General features: G+C 38.0%; 1 protein-coding gene across 1 annotated transcript; it reads right to left on the bottom strand.

The window, feature by feature from the left end:
• Positions 1-15,850: 15,850 nt before the first annotated feature.
• LOC117780660 (NADH-quinone oxidoreductase subunit B 2-like) lies at positions 15,851-16,561 on the bottom strand. Its single transcript, XM_034617285.1, has one exon. It carries the CDS (start codon positions 16,539-16,541, stop codon positions 15,900-15,902), a length of 642 nt encoding a protein of 213 aa, XP_034473176.1. The 5' UTR covers positions 16,542-16,561; the 3' UTR covers positions 15,851-15,899.
• Between the last annotated feature and the right edge of the window lie 4,472 nt (positions 16,562-21,033).

Here is a 21,033-nt window from a genome sequence, read left to right on the forward strand (position 1 = left end):
AAAATTCAAATAAAATTATTATTTTGCATTACTTAAATAAAAGTTTATTGCAACTTTTATTTTAAAACTTAGAAACTTTATTTGCTATTCTATGTGAAATATGGCAAAGAAATTATATTAACAGCAAGGTTGATCTACGCATATTAATATAATACACATGACTTAAGAAATGTTGACCTATTAGGTTTCGAATTATTATAATGAAAGCTTTCAATTAGGTTATATCTACTTAAAAACTCAACTGATTTCCGTGAAAGCAACCTATTTATAAATATTATGGTTATTTTTTTACTATTTTTTTGTAATGCTGAACATTTTTTTTTAAAATATCTTCAAATTTAAGCAGACCATAAGTATTCATTAAAGCCCAAACTGGCTTTATTTATTTACGTATACGGCAGACAAAGAGCACGTAACCTTTAACCCAACGTTCAACACTTTAATACGCTCATAAAGCAAATTTCGACATACTTTAAAGGCAGAAATTACAGCGAAATCGATTATTGATTTCTCGCTCCGCAACTCAATGGCAGCCTAGTTCGGTGGCGAAAAGGAAAAGCAGGAATAAAAGACACAAAACAAACACACAGCAACAGAAAAAAAAACAGTGGAAAAGCGAGGAAAAAGTATGGAAAAGGAGGGAAAAAGGAGGAAAAGGAAACGACTGCCGACCGGCAACTGGCGCCCGCAAATGAAGGGCGAAATTGGTTTGGTTTTTGCATGTGAATTTCACAGAAAATCAACAAGTTGCCATCGGTTCGATGAATGGAACAAAGCAAATGGCTGATGGGAGAGAGTAGGGAAAGTAGGGAAAGAGGCAGAAGGAGGCAGGGAGGGGAGGCGAGAGGCAGGCGAGTCGCACTTGTGCTCGGTCGAAGTCAGCAGACGGCAGGCAGACGCTTGGAAAGTCCCAGTCTCCTCTCCTTTACACGCACACGAATCGAGTCGAGGTGTGTGTGTGTGTGTGTGTGTGTGTGTGAATGTCGAGCATGTCGAAGTAGAGCAGGAAAGGAAGGGATAGAGGAAGGGGAGGGTGTTGGGGGCAAGGCAACATTAAAACGTGAAAAAAATCGCTAGCTATTTGGGGTTTTTCGCCAAAGGAAACTGAAACCGAACTGCTAGAAAAACAATTTTTCCTGAACTTTTTGCTTTGTCTTTTTGCAACCCCTCCATCCTCCACCCACTCTCTCTGACCTCTGACCCAGAGCTTTGCACGTTTGCGTGGCCTTTGCCTTTGCCTTTGCCGCTTGCCACACGGCGAGGCATGCGAATTTAATTCCTCGATTTTGTGCTGCGGCCTTGTCCTAGTCCCATTTGAGTCTGTCTGCCTGGCTCTCTCTCCCCCACTCTCTTTCTCTCTCTCACTCTCTTTCTCTAAGTGTATGTGTGGGTAGAAAAAGCTGTCTAGAGAAGGCGTAGTTGTTGTAGGCGTAGGCTTGACTCTGCCACACACACTTAACTCTGGGAACACACATGCAACAAGCCGCAATTGAAGTGAGATGAAAAACCGTTTTTGGCATTTTATCGTCTCACCTTTCGGGCCTCATTTACCTGGCGGACAGACGCAAATTGTTCGGCTCTCAACATGAATTACGACGCCCGATGCGTCGTCAATCAATCAAAAAAGGGCCACGAATACGTATACGCCCTGTGGGCCCGTCCCAGTGTAACGCACTTCTCGTCGTCTTCCTACTCCTCTTCGTCATCCTCATCATCATCATCATTTTTCTGCTCTTCATTCTTCTCTTTGCTCTAATGCCGTGTTTTGCCTTTCATCAAATACAATTCACAGGCGCTTGTTCAATTGATCTGTGGCTCCGTTTTTGAATCTATTTATGGGTGAATTTGAATTAGGTTCAATTTAGATTCCCCTCCTCGTCCATCGTGTGTTTGTATTTGCTCGTCAATCAGCTGGCTTGATTGAACGTGTTTATCTTTGTCAATTTTTATCATGAATCACACGTTAAACTCTGTAATTTTATAATGTTGCAATTTGTTGCCATAGAATATTTATAGCTTTGACATTTCATGTGCTTGTGGATGCTATCTCTCTCTATGATAGTGGTATTGATTTATACTATGTATGTATATATTTTATATTATTTAATTTAGTGAAATAGAGAGGAATAATAGCAGACATGGCGAGAATCACTACAACGTTTTTACACAATATTTTCAATATTTAAAATGTTAAGTTTTTGAAGCATTTTAAATAAAAAACAAATCGTTTTACTTTTCGTAAACTTGTTGTTATTTGTATTTAAAATTTAGCAATAAATCTATTATTAGTTTGTTATGCTTATAATCGAATTATACTTAAAAATATAGAAAATATACAAATTTTTTGCTTGAAAATTAATAAAATACAATTTAATAATTTTCCTAATCCTCTCCTCTAGTGTATATTGTAGAGTATCTATTTATAGATTAAAGACTTAAACTTAGGTTTCCTTCAGGCATTTGCAATGTCTGATAGACTCACAATTGTTTAACGTTTGTTTAGCTACTATTCACATGCTGTGGTTGTAATAGAGTCGTGGTTTTAGCCACTTTTGACATTCCAATTACCCAACAATAACAATCAACATAACAAGCCCAGTTAACACTAACAGGTAACAGCAATTTCCACAACAACAACAACAACAACTCTAGCTAACAAAAGCAACTGAAACGCGTAGGCTGCATTGATTACCACCATCAATATCACGTTTATTGGGGGCCCCCTGGGGTTAATTGTATCTTAGCTCGACTGTCGATTAAGCGATCAGCAGCCCCCACCACGCCCCCTCCCGCTATAGACGATGGACAGATTAAACGCATATTTAGATCTAAACTGCGGAAAAGGTTTCTTGTGATTTACGATCATATTGGTAATAAATCAAGTTAAGATCAAAACGAAGTGTTAGCTTCTTTTCGGAGCTCGAGTTGCCAAATGTGGCGTAAAGTGAGTCTTTTACACTTGGCAGCAAGTGTCAGGGGGCATTAGAAGACCTTCTCTTCACAGCTCCCCGGTCTGGTAATTTGAGATCCCAGACAGAAAGAGACGGGGAGATGGAGCCTACCAAAAAATTTCAGTAGCACATAAATTCCTTGTCGCTAATCGGAACTTCATAAATGTCAACAAATTGAAGACGTCCCTTCCCATCCCCTCTTCCCTCTCCCCACTTGCAGCTTCCGCGCTTCACTTTTGGGTCCAATTCAGTTATCGGTTTCTCTTTTCTTTTGTGCAACTATTTTGTAGCATCTTTTTCTTGTTTTTCCTTTCTTGTTTTTTGCGATTTTTGGACTCCACTTTGATTGGATGTCGTCTGCGTTCAGTTTGGCGTGAAATGTCCGAGGGAATTACTTGAGCCGATGTCACACTTGATGAACGAGCAGTGAATTTGTGGCATGTGGATGTGGCTTTCGATCCAGTATCGAGTTTCAGTACAGCACAAAATGCAGCTAAGCACAGCAAAAGGAAGCCGAATACAATAACAAAAGCAGACCAAAAATGCAGATTATTTTTAACAAAGAGCTGGCAAATCAGCATCGAGTATTTTATTTATAAAGAAAAAGTCACTAGCATTAAATTTTGAAAAGTAGCTTGCTAGGACACAACATTCAAATTAATTTATTATAAATTCCATTCATTTTTTTAGCTATCGTAAAAGTGTGATATTTTCCAATCTATTTAATGTCTAAGAAAAAAACTGAGAGCGCATTGTGCATAAAAATTAGAACAGATTAACTATATAAGTGTAAATCCAAAAAAAAAGAGTGTTATGTGTCTCTCTTTTATACTGACTCTAAAGTTCTCTTAAAAGATTTTTCTCAATCTTCCAATCCACAGAATTTTTCCAAGAATTAGTACTTATATTTGAATGTGATAATTAACTGGTGACGAAAGTCTAAATTTATATCATTCCGTCTCTTTTTAATGATTTCAAATAAATCTCACCAAATTGACAGTTCTTCAACGACAATAAAAATATATTTATTAAAAACTTAGACACATAGTGAATAGTAGGCAGCCAATTCAGCATCTACTCACTCTCAACTAGTGACAAAAGTGGTAAAACCGCTCTTAAAATGAGAATAAGCAATGTTTTCTTAGTCTTCTGCTCATGTTGATCAACTGTCAATTGCATTGTCACATTTTGCAATCAAATTAACCTCAAGCCGTGCAGCTGATGAGGCACTGCATCGACAATGGAGTCTGTGGCATGCGTTGCATGCCTCGTTCTGTCCTCGATGTGTCCTGCATTGTTAATGTCTTCGTTTAGCATTTAATTTAACTGCGGTCATTCAGGGATAAATTGCGAGTTTTTCGCACAACAAGCATTCAACAATGTGAGTCGAATGTGAGCTGTCTACGTTCTTGTCGTGGTCCAGGACCTCGTCCTGGTGCTGGTCACATTTGCCATGTGACGGATTACACGGAATGCCGGGCAAAAGGAGGCGGGCAGCATGACGACAGGCGTGCGACGGCGTTGCTCCTGTTGCTGATGGCAATGCACAACTCATAATTCACCAGGATAACAACCAGAGTCTGAAGGCCGAGTCGAAGTCGGAGTTGGACCTGTGTCCTGTGTACTGTCGGATAGTGAGAGGGGGGATCTGTTTGCATTTGCTGCCGACTTCTCTGCTGCCGCTTTGACACCATTTTCGGTGCGATGATATGGCATTCATCTTGACAGGCATAACTGCCGCCTGATGCCTCCTGCATGTCATGCGTACAGTGTCCTGTCTCCTGGTCATGATGATTTACTCCACAATCCTCTCTCTCTATCTTTCCCTGCGGCGAGTTGTCCTCTCCCTTCACTCTCTCTCCGTTGTCCGTCTGTCTGTCTGTCCGTCTGTCCGTTTGTGTGTGCGTTGTTTTCGTGATGCATTTACGTCACTTACTTGAATGTTGCAATGCATTTTCTGCCACACACACACACACACACACACACATGACAACATAACCTCACTTGGCCGCACACGCAAGGACATCAGTTGTGTATGGGTTGAGGGGCGTATGGACCCAAAACGCCTGACTGAAACATGTTGCGTCGTCACCAGCAACTGGCTCCAACCAAAAAATGTCCTTGACACTTAATTCACGCTGCATTAATGCGAACTGAATGAAGTTGTTGCCGCCTCACGCACAGTGGCACCAAATGCATGATAATGTCAGGATTACTTTATGGCATGTATTGTTTTTTTAAGCAATTAATAAACTATATTTACTTGTATTAATTTGAAATAGATAATGAAAACGATAATAATAATTATAATAATGTTAATGCTTATTCTGCTTTAGCTAAAATTAGCTTTAGATCGAGTTTTATATCGAAATAAAAAATATCCAAAAATAAGCATCAATTGTCGATATATCGGAAAATAGTATACCGAGTTGCAAATATAGAGTTTTCTAAAAAAAAAAAAATTAAATCTGAAAACGTAATTTTAATCATAAAATACACTCGTACATTTTTTAGAAATCTTATATTTCTTGCATCGTTCATGCCTAATTCAAAGTTTGACAATTATGTAGTTTATTTATTATGGACGCTCATCAAATATTGAACGACTAAACTTATTTCTGTGGCTGTCGATTTTTCATGGAAATCGATTTAATCAACTCATTAGATCGTCCAAAAAATCATCGAGTTGAATTACTCGATAATCGAGCTGTTGATATTTCGATATATTTTTACATCACTAGTTAAAATTAAGGCAAATGCCAATGCTAATGCTTAATGCTCATGTTAATGTTAAAAATATGGCTTATACTAATATTGAATTGAATAATAATGTTAATACTAATGCTAAAGATATTGCCAATGCTGATCTCTAGCTAATGTTAATGTTATTGTTGATGTTAACGCTAATGATAATGCTCATGTTAACGCTTATTAACATTAGCGTAATGCTATTGCTAATGCGAATGATAGTGACTAAATTTGAAATAATGACAGTAATGATTAAAATGTTAATTTTTTGACGTTAAAAATTATATTTATAATTTTATTAATTATTTCTTTTCTCATTTCATTATAATTGCTTTCGAAATAGATACATTTTATTTTCACACATTTGGCAACACTGTGCTGATAAACCACTCAAATGGACGAGGGGACTTTGAAAACTTTTAACCTCAAAACACTTTTCCAAGGCCTAACCCTGGCCCTCAACATAACCCCTAAACCAATGTGTCCACACATAAACGCACTGTAATATTGCGACACCAGGCAACCAACACATGCGTTACCCAAAAAAAGCTCGTAAATTACTGGACAATGCTGGGTGCAACATGGGGCAAGTGTGGAAGGCTGCTGGCAAATATAAACATCAACGTAACAACAGCAGCAATAACAACACTAACAACAACAACACTCATCGCTCATGCTGGTGATGATGCATTTTGCGGTCTGTCACACAAAATGCAATTTGACGGAGCTGTGCAAAAACAGTTTTTCAAGCTATCAACCAATTTGGACACGGCTGCACGCCGGACCACTGTCCCCACTGTCCCACTGTCGTGCTACCTCCCTCCTTCCATTTGCTGCTACTTCTCCTGTCCTCTGCCCACTGGTGACATGTGAGTGCTACTGAATGCCATATCATGGCGAGGTTCAGCATGACGAGAATACTAGGATACGAGTACTAGGATACTAGGATGTTAGGTGCCTCCTCTCCTTCTCCATGTTGTTGTTGTTGTTGTTGCTGCTGCATTTGTTCACGCACCCACTAAACATTTTTCGCCCAACTCGAATATTTTCTTTTTTATTGTTGTTGCAGGACACAGGACAACGAAGAGAGCCGACTCCAAAATCCGCCTGCTGTTGCCCTTTTGCCCATTTTTTTTCAGCAGCTCTAATATTTTGTATCTCTCTCTCTCCCTCTCGCTTTGTGTGTATGTGTGTGTGTGTGTGTGTTTTAGTGCGTCCTGGACGAGTGTTTATGTTGGCGGATTCATGTCGTCACTGCATGAAATGTGTGGCATATGAAGGGAAGCATCCAGTCCAGTCCATTCTAGTCCTATGTCCAGCATCCTCTGTCTACTGTCCAGGCTAGTTTTGAAATTTATGTTGCGCTCGTGAGTTGGTTTATTTTTTGGTGGGCCACTGTTCAACAGCATGACCATTAACTGCCATTGTCCGAGTGTGTTCATGTCACAGCGACAACCAGAGACAAGCAAAGAGACAACAGGATGAAAAGGGGGAAGAGGAGTTCTCTTCTCTCCAGCATCAGTTGATGGCACTGCTGTTGATGCTCGTAAATGTCAGCTGCGCGTGTTCGCCGGGACACTAAATGTCTTCAGTGGCAATTACAGCAATGTACACTGAGAGAAATTGTGAAAAACAACTATAACTAAACTGAAACTCAACTGAGAATAGTTCAAACTTACTACAGCTGAAAATGGGCTAAACGTTTTATTATTTAGCAGATAATAAACTTGTTAAGTCATTTTTTCATTGCATTTTCAATTGTCCGTTGTGTACGAATATAGTTTTGGCATTTTATATATATCATTTTGATATAGATCTCATATGTTTTTTAACAGCTTACGAAGTAGTTACCATAATTATATTTTGCAGTGTAACTTCAGCTGTTAGCTGTATAGTTTAGTTATTTTCTAGCTGAAAATCAGTCATCGCACAACAATTAAATAACTGACAATTTGAAACATTTCAGCTGGTGACTGTATCCGACGCATCGAAGCTTGTTTCCAGCACAAATCCGTCAATATCTGCTTTTAGCTGACTCAGTTTCCCCCTCAGTCTTGGAGTGTCTGGGCCAGGCCATCAATTTATTGCCGATCATCATGCGATGAGGCAAGTGATGCCAACCCGTTTGTCTCGGATTCGGTTTGGGTTGGGCATCAAACAAATCATGTCCTGTCACAATATTGACAGTTCCTCAGATACGAGTGCTAAAAATACTTCAAATCCCTACATTTTACTTTAAGCTCTTAAACCTGTAATCAGAGCTGCCTGTTGCTTTGATATCTACAAATGTGGCAGCGAAATATAAAAAACAACAAAAAGTAAAAATATGCTAAGCAAAAACATAATTCAAGCCTTGCACTTTTTCTTCTCTCTGGACTCTTTTAGGGAAAAAATGAGGAAAACTCTGATCTGATGAATATTTCATGTTGCATAAATTGCCCAAAAGAGCTACTAAAGGGGGGATTTCTCCACCTCCTACTTTTGTAGATAAAAAGTCGAATTTGAATTTCTGTTGAGTATGCAACTGCAACTGAAATGTACGAACCCAATGACTGAACAAATTGACGTCACTTTGTTTGGATTTACCATGTTGATTTACATTCCCATTATCATTCCAAACTTATGACTACGTTGATTATTATTATGATTATGTTTACAATTGTCTTTGATCTATTCACAATGCAATGAGTTAAGCAGTTAATAGAGGGATTTTGTATATTTTTGAAGCGATACATAGAGAATTCATAGAGAATTCGCCTTTATGTCTAAAATAATTAAAGATATAAATATGTAATACGAGTTACCTAGTTTAATAAAATTTTATAAAAATATTTGTCTGTTTAATGAGCAGTTCAGATATTATATTTATTACTCATAGTATAAGTATTCAATTTAATTTGAAATTATTAAATAATCATATATTTTTCTATATAATTTAAATTTTTATTTGAAAATGTAAGCTGTTTAAAGTTATTTAAAAAATAAACGTATTCAACATTATGTTTTCCATTTGAAAGTAATGTTGCAGGGTATTTTACAGTCGTATATTTTAGTTTAGATAATTGATTTGAAAGCTAACGTTCAAGTCATCATTTGATCTGTTCACAGAGTTACCTGTCGACTCCAGTCATGGATACAGATAATCCAACTCCATCCAGAGCACCTTACATGTGAGTACTTAAAGTAAACATGAATATATATATATATGAGTACTCAGAGTGTGTGGTGAAAATGGAAAGTGAATATTGTATATGAATTTTTTTTGATTTTGTGGTAAATTATCAAATTTGGTCCAGTTGATTGACTGCACTTGCGATGGTTAACTGCCAGAAACAAAGATCAGATGCAGATGCAACTGGCAGCTGACCCAACCCAGACTCAGAGCCATGACTGTTGCTTCCTTTGGGGGGGAAAGCAGAAGGGGCACGTTACATGCGGCACCTTAACGAAATGCCTGAGTGTGATGATTGTGCCACGTTCCCGTCTTCGTCTGGACGGTTCTCTTGGCCTGGCTACTAATGGACTTTCGCAATCAGCTGTCAATGCTTTCTGTGGCTATTTATTGTATTTTTGCGCACTGCCAAGTGTCACCGACTTTGCGGCGATTCCATCAATCAATCGCCGTCGAATTATAAATAACCAACGACTCTGACGCTGACTGTGACTGTGACGCTGACTGTGACTGTGACTGTGACTCTGACCTGAACCCAAGCACCAAGCATCAGTTTTCTCCACACTATCCGGAATCTCTCAATCTCTCAACCCTCAACTCTGGTGACGATTTTGAAAAATTGCCAATCAAAGAAACCGCAGAAGAGTTTGCAAGTTTCCCCCCTGCTTCCCCCTTCGTTCCACTTCCAAGTCACGTTGCAATTGACATCGACATCGAAATCGACGTGGACGTGGACGTGGACATTCGACATCAGCTCTCAATTCGGGCCATGTGCCAAAAACAAAGAAATTTCTCAACTTATGTTATTGTTTGTTTTTCCCTCCACCTTCCTCCTCTTCTCCTCCTCCATTCCATTCTGTTGACCAGCAAATGGTTTTTGATGAATTACACGCCGAATTGTGCATTGACAATTGTCCGTGTCAACGGCAAATTGTTTTGTTATTTTCATGTTTCCTTGTGGGCCACTTAATTGCCCCCGATTGTTGCCACACTATTCATTTGCCATCTCACTCAAATGTGCAAATCTTGAAATAAAATTAACCAACATTTTCATCTATTTTCGATTAGTGTGACTGTGGAAAATGCAGCTGATTTTGCAAGGCCAATGACGATGACAGGGGTAGGTTGGATCAAAATTACACAGAATTTTACATATTTATGTCTGGAAAATAGAAGGAACTGATTTTTATTGTACTTATTCAGTAGTTTTAATGTTTAACATAGTCTCAGTTTGCAAGGAAAACTGTTGTTACTAATTTATTTGATCTTTATCCGATCAGAATTGGGCTTACATAATTTAATAAATGTCTGATCATTCCTAACAAAAAAAAAAAATGACTTACTTTATTTTCAATGCTAAATATAATTATAATTACTCATTAATTTAGCAGAAATTATCTCTATCAGATCAGCTTTAAACAGATTATGAAAATATTATTCGAGAAAATTGCATTTCAATGTTAATGTTTTATTGGCTTAGAAATAATGATTCCGTATGTAGAAAAACTATAAATTTATCTTATAGTTCGACTCGAATTTCATTTTCAAGACTCTTAAGATAAGTCTAATAAATATCTACTGACTCTTAAGACTCTTAAAATAAGCCTTATAAATATCTACTGATTTTTATTAAATTTACCCGGCAATATGTGACAAGAGGGGTGTGTAAATTCTACTCACATGATCAATTTCATGTGAAACAATAACGAAATGTACTTGAAAAGTAATATAACAAGTATTACTAATAAAATTCCACTTGCTTTCACCACTCACAACTCGAAACGAATCGAGTTGAGTCGCGTCTTATAGCAGTTGCTTATCTGTCAAGTGCAGCGAATCAATCATATCAATTGAGAGCAGGCAACGACTCAAGCCCGAAATGAAGCTGATGAGTGTGAGAGAGCTGAACACACACAATGTATCTGTATCTCAAAGATACACTGGGTAGTGTCATTGCTAGGAAAACAATTACAATTACAAACAGCGTGTCTGCTCGTGCAAGAAAGAGTATCGATTGAGTATGGTCGCATTATCATTTACATCAGTTGTACAATTTAAAGTGTCTCTCGATAATGTCAATATCATCATTCAACTTGAAGCGGAATACGATGCGAGTTCCAATTCCATCGAACTGTGCCGGATTTCACTCCGATTGACAGGTTTTAACCACAGTCCCCCCCATCCCACTTCCCAGTCTCTGCCAGCTGTAAATCGAAATCAAAATCAAAATCCGCGCAAACAATCGACTGCATTTGCACTCGAGATCGTCATCATGGTTATATAGTATACTATATATACAAAGTCACATAGTCACTCAGTCGAACTCGATGCCATCAATGTCATTATCAATATCAACAACGTGATTGGACAGAAAAGCCTCAGCAAATGCTCAGGCAATGAATTGATCTTCCCCATCCTATACGCTCTCCTCATTCTCCTCATCTCTTCACCTTCTTCGTCTTCTTCTTCTTCTTCTCCCGCGTGTAAACACAGACGCACTAACTGCACTCAATCAAAATTTTGATTATTTTGATATGGTAGGTGCTTCAGACGCCGCTTGCCCATTGATAAAGCCACATCCACAGTCGGAGTCAAAGCCAAATCTAGAGCCAAGAGCCAAAAGCCAAAAGCAGCTATAACATAAACACACATACGCAACGGGATGAGTATTTACTCGGGACTCGGGGCCTATAATAACAACGGGGCCTAGACTCAACTGAACCACACACTGCATCACCGTGCATCTCTCTCGATTGCTGTGGTGCTGTTGCTGATGTTGTTGCTGTGTTGCTGTGTTGCTGTTGCTCGTGGTGCGTCGCTGCTGCAGCTGCATCTCAATCCGCTTGTCAGCGCAGTATCCATATCCATGATATTCGTGGAAGTTCCACTTGAGCGCCTCAATTGTAAGAGAATACGAATTTAATTGCAGAACACAAACATTAAGTGATGAAGAACGCACCACTGTAATCATGCCCATGGGTGGGGCAAACAGGCAAGATATTTCAGCAGAAAGAAAATATGGGTGTTGTGGCAAGAGTTAGTTGGGAATCTATTTATGCAATTTGAATATAAATATAAATCGCTAAAGTTGACTCAACATATCTCATTAGATAACAGAAAAATCACCTAATTCATTTATGGGAGAATTAAAATTAGATGTACACTGATCTCAGTGATTTGGTTTTCCTGGCATGTCTCAAAAGAAAATCTTATTAAACATAAATTTTCGACCAATCATTTCGATCCAGATTAAGTTTGGATTTAATTGTTATAAACAATTTACGTAACACAAATTTAAGAAATAACTGAGCTCTTTTTCACATAAATAATAAAATATAATTATTAATATATTCAAAATATGTTGTCTACATAATATAATCAGTGTTATACAAAATGTGTATTTTCCTATCCAATGTGATCTACATATATAAACGATATATAATTTTGTGTAAAACCAATCATAATCTTAATTTTAATTTTTTTTTTCTTTTCAGCTCATAACTTTTTTTTTAATATTAATTTTAAATTTTAATTTTAAACATTCTTAGTAATTTTTATGTAATTTAGTAATTTTTTCTTTGCCGACTGCTTATAGTTGTGCATAAATATATATATATATATAAAAAAATACATGCATAAGTATTTACATAAACAGCTCATTACATTTTACTTCAGCAACAAATGAATAATAAGTAGAGTAGAAATTAAAAAAAAAAACAGAAAGAAAGAGAAAAAAGAGGTGAGAAAAAGCTCATTAACCTTTATTTGTGTGCTCTCATAATAACTATTTATTTGTGCACTTGAATCACGACCAATCGAAAAGGTAAAAACCAATGATTTTTTTACTCACAGTAAGAGCAACAACACAAGTGCCACAAAAAACACAGAAGAGTTGAGACAACCCGGGATCGAGATGAGGAATGGGAATGGGGATCAATTGTCGATGATCTGTCATATATGGCCCATTGTAGAATTGTGACTGAAACTGAACTCGTTTTGAACTCGAATCAGAGAGTTGTGGAGATCGACTTGGGACGTGTGTTTGATTTGTAGCTTTGATTGATTGATTGCTTGACGCGATGCTTGTTTCAGATTTGAAGTAATGATATTTCGATTTTTGCGACTGAAAACTGAGAGAGAGAGAAAGAGAGAGGGAGACTGAGCGTGATGAACAAATTTCTGGATTGGTTCCCACAAATAATGACATTGCGATATTTTCACAGCAGCTCGCACAAATTGACAACAGCGCAATGTTGCCCCGTCTCGCTGTTGTCTTGCAACCTGATTGACAACTCACTGAGAAAGAGACAGAGAGAGTGTGTTTCTCTCGGTCGATCTCTGGTGCGTGACTGTTAACCCAAAAACAAAGAAAAGAGTAAAGATTTTGCATCCCAATTCGTATCCGAATCCAGAATGGACAGACTAATCAACAATGCATCGATATAAAAGTGAGACTTGAAGTTTCTGTGAAACGCCGTCAGCTGATGCTGCAGATATTTCCAATTCCATATACACTATAAGCACAAATAATACTACAGTCACTCGTCTGGCTCTGGCTTGGAATCTGAATCTCTGACTCTGTTTTGGCCTTCCTCAAGTCTTCTGATGTGTCGTCGTCTGGCGCTATATCTTTAGCATCTCTGGCCATAAATAAAGGCAGACAGTAGAATGTATCTCTTTCCACAAGGGCTTCAGCTTCAGCATCAGCTTCGGTTTTGGCCTGACATACGAGGAGTAACCAAGTAGGCAACAGCTTCTCTTCATCCTGCTCACTCTTCTCTTGTCCCTTGGAAGTCACGTGCATTTGCATCCGAGTCTAAGGCGAAGGCGAAGTATTTCGCACTGTCGATGGCGGATTGCTGAATCTCTGAAGTTGAGTATTTAAGGAGCATTTAGTTCTTGGAACATTTCCAAATTAAGACCTAATCGTAAGAACTTTCACAATTAATTTTGACTGAAATTGATATTATAATCGGAAAAGGAAAAGTAAGAAGAACTATTAGACTATAATTTTGAAAAATCGACCATTTATAATATATATTATTAAGGAAACCTTATCTCATAAATTCTGGGTGCAACCATTTTTCTATCAAATACTAATTCGTGCTGAAATTTTAATAAAATAGTCTCTGATAAAATATCTTATGAATAGCAGACATGGGTAGACATATTTGGTTTGTTAGAAACAATAAAGCGGATAGTAATCATTTGATTCAGTCAAAGATCTTCTAAAGTCAAATGAGTTACTCTTGCTAGATTAGGCAATAAGAATAAAATTACATTTACACAAAATTTAAATAAAGTTATCTTCTTGAATTGGCATCAGAGATTATATGAATGATACAATAAAAGGAATTCTAATGATATTTCTCAGATTAAACAAAACTCGATTTTGAAAACTTTTAGTGGGAAATGAAGCTGATATATTTCAAGACTTCTCATTGCATCTGTTACTTGATCTTTTGAAACTGAATCTCTAGTTGAACTTTTACTTCGTGCGCAAAGAAAACTGTTAAATTAGATAAAAACTGTGCAATAGTCAAAGGCAACTTTCAGTTCTACCATTTAGACAAGTCGTTAACAGATTGCCACTACAATGAAATTCAAATCCGAAAATCGTATTCGAAAACGTATCTTAATACCAAACCCAAAACCCAAGTCGAATTCGTATCTGACAATTTGGCACAGAGAGCAAAGAAATATCGCAAAGTGCCAAACAAAACTCGTGAACTGTCAACATCAAGAGTTGGAGTTGGATCTAGAGTTAGAGCTGGAGTTGGAGTTGGTTTGCGTGTATGTCGCTTGGCTCATATCAGTCAAGACGAATCTCTTCTGGAACCATGGAACAAGCAGACAAACACCAAAAAAAAAAAAAAAAAAAATAAACAAGACAGACAGAGAGAGGGACAGAAAGTGAGAAGCCGCAGAGAGATTTTAATTACATCTGCAATGGTCTGGGACTTGGGAATGGTATTGGGATTGGGATTGGATATGGAGTTGGAGTTCGAGTTGAGCTGGATATAAAGCTGGCAATTATTTACATTAACACGATCACAACTCAGAGACACTGCACATGCATCATCGTGTGTTTTGCGATGTCGATCGAGATCGCGTCGTCAGAGTTGGAGTTGGAGTCGGGATCGGGATCGGAGTTGGAGTGGAGGTTCTTGGTCTGCCTTGTATGCATATTAATTTATTGGAATCATGTTAGTGAGTCGATATTGATACAAATCCATTTTCGATCGAACTGCTGCGATACCACAACTGTGGAGTGTAGAACCTTTTACAAGGCACATCTTACAATTCTTAACTGGGCACATGCTGTGGCACAGACAGGAGGCAGCAACATTACAATCCTGCTACCAAGTGAACCACACTCATTCCACATCCACATCCATATCCCAATCTCAACTCCCTTCTCATCCACCCGCAAATCGCATGCACAGCGATCGTATTGAGCTTTAATCGTTGGACTAAAACCAAGGCTATATCATGCAATGCCAATGGACAGAATGGACAGGATCGGACACGATCGCACAGATTGGACAGCTCCAAGTGGCAGCAAAAGACGGGAAGCAACTGCAACATCGGAAAGCGCAGAAGCAGCTGCATGCCACATTTGATGGTTGCTGTTTTCTAATTAAATTGAATCGATTAAACATTTGATTTACTGTTGCACACACACACGACTTTCTCATCATTAATCCTTCGCGAGATTTGTTAGCTGATTCTTCTTTAACATCGCCTGATCGTGGTATATCAAGTGGAAGAGCTAAGCAAGCTTTAAGAACTGACTGACTGAATATTTTAGTGAAATCCGGCTTCCGGGTAAATTTAGAGCTGAGTCTTCGACTGATCTTCGTATGGAGTAGAATCTAATTATTCGTCGAGTGTCCAAAAATGTATAGGATTGATTGATCACCAAATGACGTAGTTTAAAGACAGCAGACTCCCAGTCTTTCACAAAACTTGAGTCAGGCACGTTTTATTTTAGTTTTAATACAGAATTAAGAAAGCGAATTCCATGTTTATTTCCTGTACCACATCTGTAGAGTTCTCATGCGCTTTATTTTCTTCTGGATCTGTAGAATGGCATACATTAAGGCCTCGGCAGTGGGAGGACAACCCGGCACATAGACATCGACTGGAATAATCCGATCACAACCGCGCACCACCGAATAGGAGTAATGATAATAACCACCGCCGTTGGCACAACTGCCCATGGATATAACCCAGCGTGGTTCGGGCATCTGATCATAGACCTTACGTAGAGCTGGTGCCATTTTGTTGGTCAATGTTCCAGCGACAATCAAGAGATCGGTTTGCCTAGGAGACGCTCGAAAGACAACTCCAAAGCGATCCATATCGTAACGTGGCGCTGCAATGTGCATCATTTCCACAGCACAACATGCGAGGCCAAAGGTCATGGGCCACAAGGAGCCCTTGCGACCCCAATTCAATAGATCATCCAATCGACACAGCGACCACTCAGTCCAACCAATTTGGTCCCTGCCAAAGGGGGAATAACCCTGTTTGGGCGGCACTCCACACTTGTCCACATCGTGCATTGTCTTCTGTTCCCGCAGCCACAGGGAGCTCATCAAAGGTCCGAGTCTTGTGGCAGTTGCAGCCTGACTTGCAACCCGATAAAATGCTCCTAAAGACAACATTCTGATCTTGGTTATTCGAAGGGAATTAAATGAATTTAAGGTACTTGTTTCAGTAAAATGTACAGAATTTCTGTTTCTGTATTTTCTGTTTTTGACTTTTGTCAATTGGTTGTGGAAATTGTTGTATTCTACAGCACTTGTGTTGACAGATGTGTATCAAAATAATCGATAGGTATATCCGATAAGCGCTTTTTGTGAAATTTTTCGATGAACTTAGCAGAAAACTCACTGAATTTATGTTATTATTATTTAATTATTTTCTAATTAATCTTTAATCTATTTTTATTAACGCTGAAAGGTAATCTACCCGATTTTACTTAACTCAGATCCTTTTAAGAAGTCAACTCTTTCATTTGTGCTCTGTTGACAAATAACAAAGTGAACTTTCTACCAACTCCACCTTTTGTTGGGGCAATTTCGACTCAAGTTTTTGTTTTGGGATGAAAGAAGGCAGAGGATTTTAATCATTCAGTTCGCGTCGTGTCGTACTAATAGCGCCAATTAATTCGTGCAACATTTTTGTGGCATGATGAAAACTTGCGACTGCGTTGAATTGAATTGATTAAAGTGGGCGTGGCAAGGGGAGGAGGTAATATATAAAAATTATTGGATCAAATCAGAAAAATTTCAGGGGAAGAAGAGAGTGAAAGGGGGTGCGACAATGACAACACGACACGTTGACGTCTGAGTCCAAGTTGGTGTTGTTGTTGTTGTTGTATGCCTAAGCATGCTGGGCATGTCAACAAGCGACTCGAATCCTGTTCAAAGCCTGCAACTGCCAATGGACCCAGCAACAAGTCAACGCGCGCTGACAGCAACATGAGCGCAACAGCAACATCAGCAGCAGCAACACTAACAACAACAACAACGAGAGCTGAACGATCGTCGATGATTGGGATTGAGATCGGCATCTCGGCATCGGCATTGGGATCGGAATCGGGATCGGCAGTTGTTGTTGCTGCTGCTGCTGCTGTTGGGGCAGAGTTGCTCATCTTCATCTTTGGTCGCTGAACGCACGCACTGAGACACAAGCCGCGTGTGTTTTTGTCGCAAATCGCCAGATTGCGATCTCATTAAAGCGAATTATTTGTGTTGCTGCTTATGTTCAAGACTGTTGCATCTCTCACTCGCTCTCCCAGCATCAACAGCAGCAAGTTATTCCAAAGACAACAACAACAACAACAGCAGCAGATTCACTAACAGATCTCAGATTCAGGAGCAGGCAATTTCATTGGATTTGCTCTCAGTAGATTGTTGGTGCTGTTTTTGTTGCTGCTGCTGCTGCTGCTGCATTCGTGATTGTTATCGCAGCAACAAAGTTGTTGTTGCTGTGTGTTTTGCTCTGCAGTCGCCGATTTGCCAATCGTTTAGGCTACCATTCTTCCAATTGCTGCTGCTGTTGCTGTTGTTGTTGGTTGATGTTGTTGTTGACTGTTGCTGTGAGTAAAATGTGCGATTAACGCGCTGCAATCGCCATAATTTATGCTATGCCCGCTGTCAATAAGTTTTAGGGTTGTCACCCATTCCTTGTGTCACACGATCGCTGCCCAAACTCTAAATTAATGCCCAACACTTGAACTTTGACTAGCAAATGCCCAACCCAAGTCTCAATCCCAACTGAGGACAATGAACAGAACAACATTCCCTTTTTGCTTTGACTTGACTTGAATTGCATTTGAATAACAAATACAAATATTTATACTCTATATCTGTATACAGATCCAGCTAAGCTACTGAGATAAATGATGTAAGAAAAAAAAGAAATTAAAAAATATTTAGATGAGAACTTGACAAACTTTAAAAGCAATTTATAGAAACAGTTTAATTGGGAAGATGTAAATAAAAACTAATTGACATTAAAATTAAATATTTTATTTGATAATTAACAATTGAATGTGTATAATAATAAAATGAATAAAATGTAGGTGAATAAATTATATTTCGAGCAACCTATGTTCATAGTTATTTTTATTAATAGTAGTAGTAAGAAAAACTTTGACTTACTGATGTCAAATGCTGGCCTAAACCCTTGAGTTTGGGACAGGCTATTAGAGAAAGAAGCAGACGGCATCAATACTGATGTTGTTGCTGCTGTTGTTGCTGCTGCTGCCGCTGTCATGTTGCTCCCGTGTCAGCCACAACAGATGACTTTGGTCGACAGCAGCAACAACAACAATATCAAGAAGAAGATGAACAACTACAACAACAACAGCAACATCTCCCGTTTGTCCCGGGAGTCTAATCAGTTGGTAATTTGAAGGGCACAGCGAGTGATAGCTAAACATCAGAGATACTTCAGTAACTGGACTGACTTATTGCAGGTGACTTTTTTGTCGGTGGGTGAAAGTGGTTTACGGTGCTTTACAGTGGAGTTCTCTGTTCAGCCCTTTCGCTTTTTAAGGACTTGGTCATTTGTCCGTTTGCCGGACATTTTGTTAAATGAATGGCCAGTGATTTGGCGGGGGTAGGGGAATGTCCAAATGAATGAATTAGTTCCTTGGAGAATTTCAGCTTTTGTGGCTGAGATTTCTACGCTGATGGATGAGCACCATACCAGCCTAGCAACCCTATATATTTAAGTGTGAGTGTGAGTGTGTGTGTGGGTGTGTCTTCCGGCTGATCAATTTGCTTTATTGATAATAAATTTAATTTGCTTACGAGAAAGAAAAATAAAAAAGAATAGCAAAGAAATGAACGAAAGGGATGAGTATTTAAATATTTATTTAAATTTGAAATTGAAATATCGCATTGTGAGCGCGTTGAGAGATTTATGCGTTTGCATCAAACTGTGAGATTAATTGCCACCAATTGAGGCAAGAAAATACAGTAAGCATAAACACACACACACACACTCTAGTAGTGTGAAGTGAACTGTGTGGGTGTGTGTGAAACATAAATATTGATAAATACTTTCCATTTTATTTCAGTTGCTTTTCCTGTGTTTTCCTAGGCATTTTCCTTTTGCATTTGCATTCGAAATTAACAATTTACTGGTGCCACATTGTTGCCGTGGCATTTGCCGCATTCAATTGTAATTAGGCGCTAGATTTGGCAGACTCTTGTGGCATTCCGGCGTTGATCCGAAAATGGCATCTGCCCCGGACTCCATTCCTATTCCGATTTCGTTGCACGTGTCCTAAAACCTGTTGTTGTTGTTTTTGTTGTTGCATGCAGCGGTTGCGCATGCGTGGATACTTTGACTTTGGCTAGTTTTCTATTAATTACACTGATTTATGTGCTCATTGTCCATTGTTGTTACCGCTGGCCACTCACTGCAGCTCCCAGTTGCCCCTCTCTCCCTATCCACCTTTTCCTTCTTTCTCCTTTTCCTTCTTCATCGTTGCTGTCTTTATGAAGCCTAACTTTTAATAGATCGTTGCCCCCGGCAAAAGAAAAGAAATTTGGCAATATTTGTACTAGCCATGGAACCATTGTTATCGCTGTCCCAGGAAGTTAGATTACAATACTCCGCAACTAGATGCACAGATAAATAAGGAGCTCCTCACCAGCAATGTGGCATGAACATTTTGTTTTTTAAATCTTGAGTATTCTTTCTTGAGCTGTAAAATATATAACAAGGACAATAATGAATTAATTTTTTGTTCAGCTAAAAAATTTTCTATTATAAAAAAAATAAACTTATAATAAAAATTTTGTTTAATATTTAAAAAAAATTAGATTACTTTATCCTTTTAATAGATATATAACAAAATAGAATATCTTTTGTATGACATAAACATTAATGTATACTTTTTTAGAGTAAATTTGTATTATTTATATTTAACAAATGTTAAACAGTAATTAAATAATGCGTTTCTTATCTTAAAGCCAGGGGAAGCCGTTAACTGAAACTAACTGTCTAATTCTTAGTATCTGAACCGGTACCGTAACCGAAATATATTCTTTATTAAGAACCGAACCCGATCAAATTGCCAACGGTTGAACCAAGTTCAAATTGCAAATCAATTCTCTAACGGAATGTCATTAAGGTCATTGTTTGGTCTCTTAATTCATTGTGCATTAAAATTATTGGAAAGGTTCTCCCGTTGTGATTTTCGAAAAATTTATATTTTAGATCTTACTTTAACATTTAAAAATTTTAAAAACTGATCTGATGCACTGGTACAACAATTTCTAAAAGTATATTAATATGTTATATTTAATTATTAAGAATTATCTTAGTTAAAAATCCGTTAAATCAACTCTTCAATATTTCTTTTTAACCTAAGCTACAATTTTCAGTGTAGGTCAACTTGTTTTATATAATAAGTACAATATGTACTTAACTTTTTTTTTACAGTTACAAAAAAAATATATTAAAATTGAATTCTAAATACTAGCTTTAATATTTTTTTTCCCAAGCTAAATTGCTAAATTTCTTTTCATTATCCATAGACTTTTCTCGGTGTAAATTAGTCTCCATACCTGCTCTTCCATACTACATAATAACAAATACTAATTATGTTAATTCAAGCTAAGTAGAACTCTTGTC

This window comes from Drosophila innubila (genome assembly GCF_004354385.1).
Source record: "Drosophila innubila isolate TH190305 chromosome 2L unlocalized genomic scaffold, UK_Dinn_1.0 4_B_2L, whole genome shotgun sequence".
NCBI classification, from domain to species: domain Eukaryota; kingdom Metazoa; phylum Arthropoda; class Insecta; order Diptera; family Drosophilidae; genus Drosophila; species Drosophila innubila.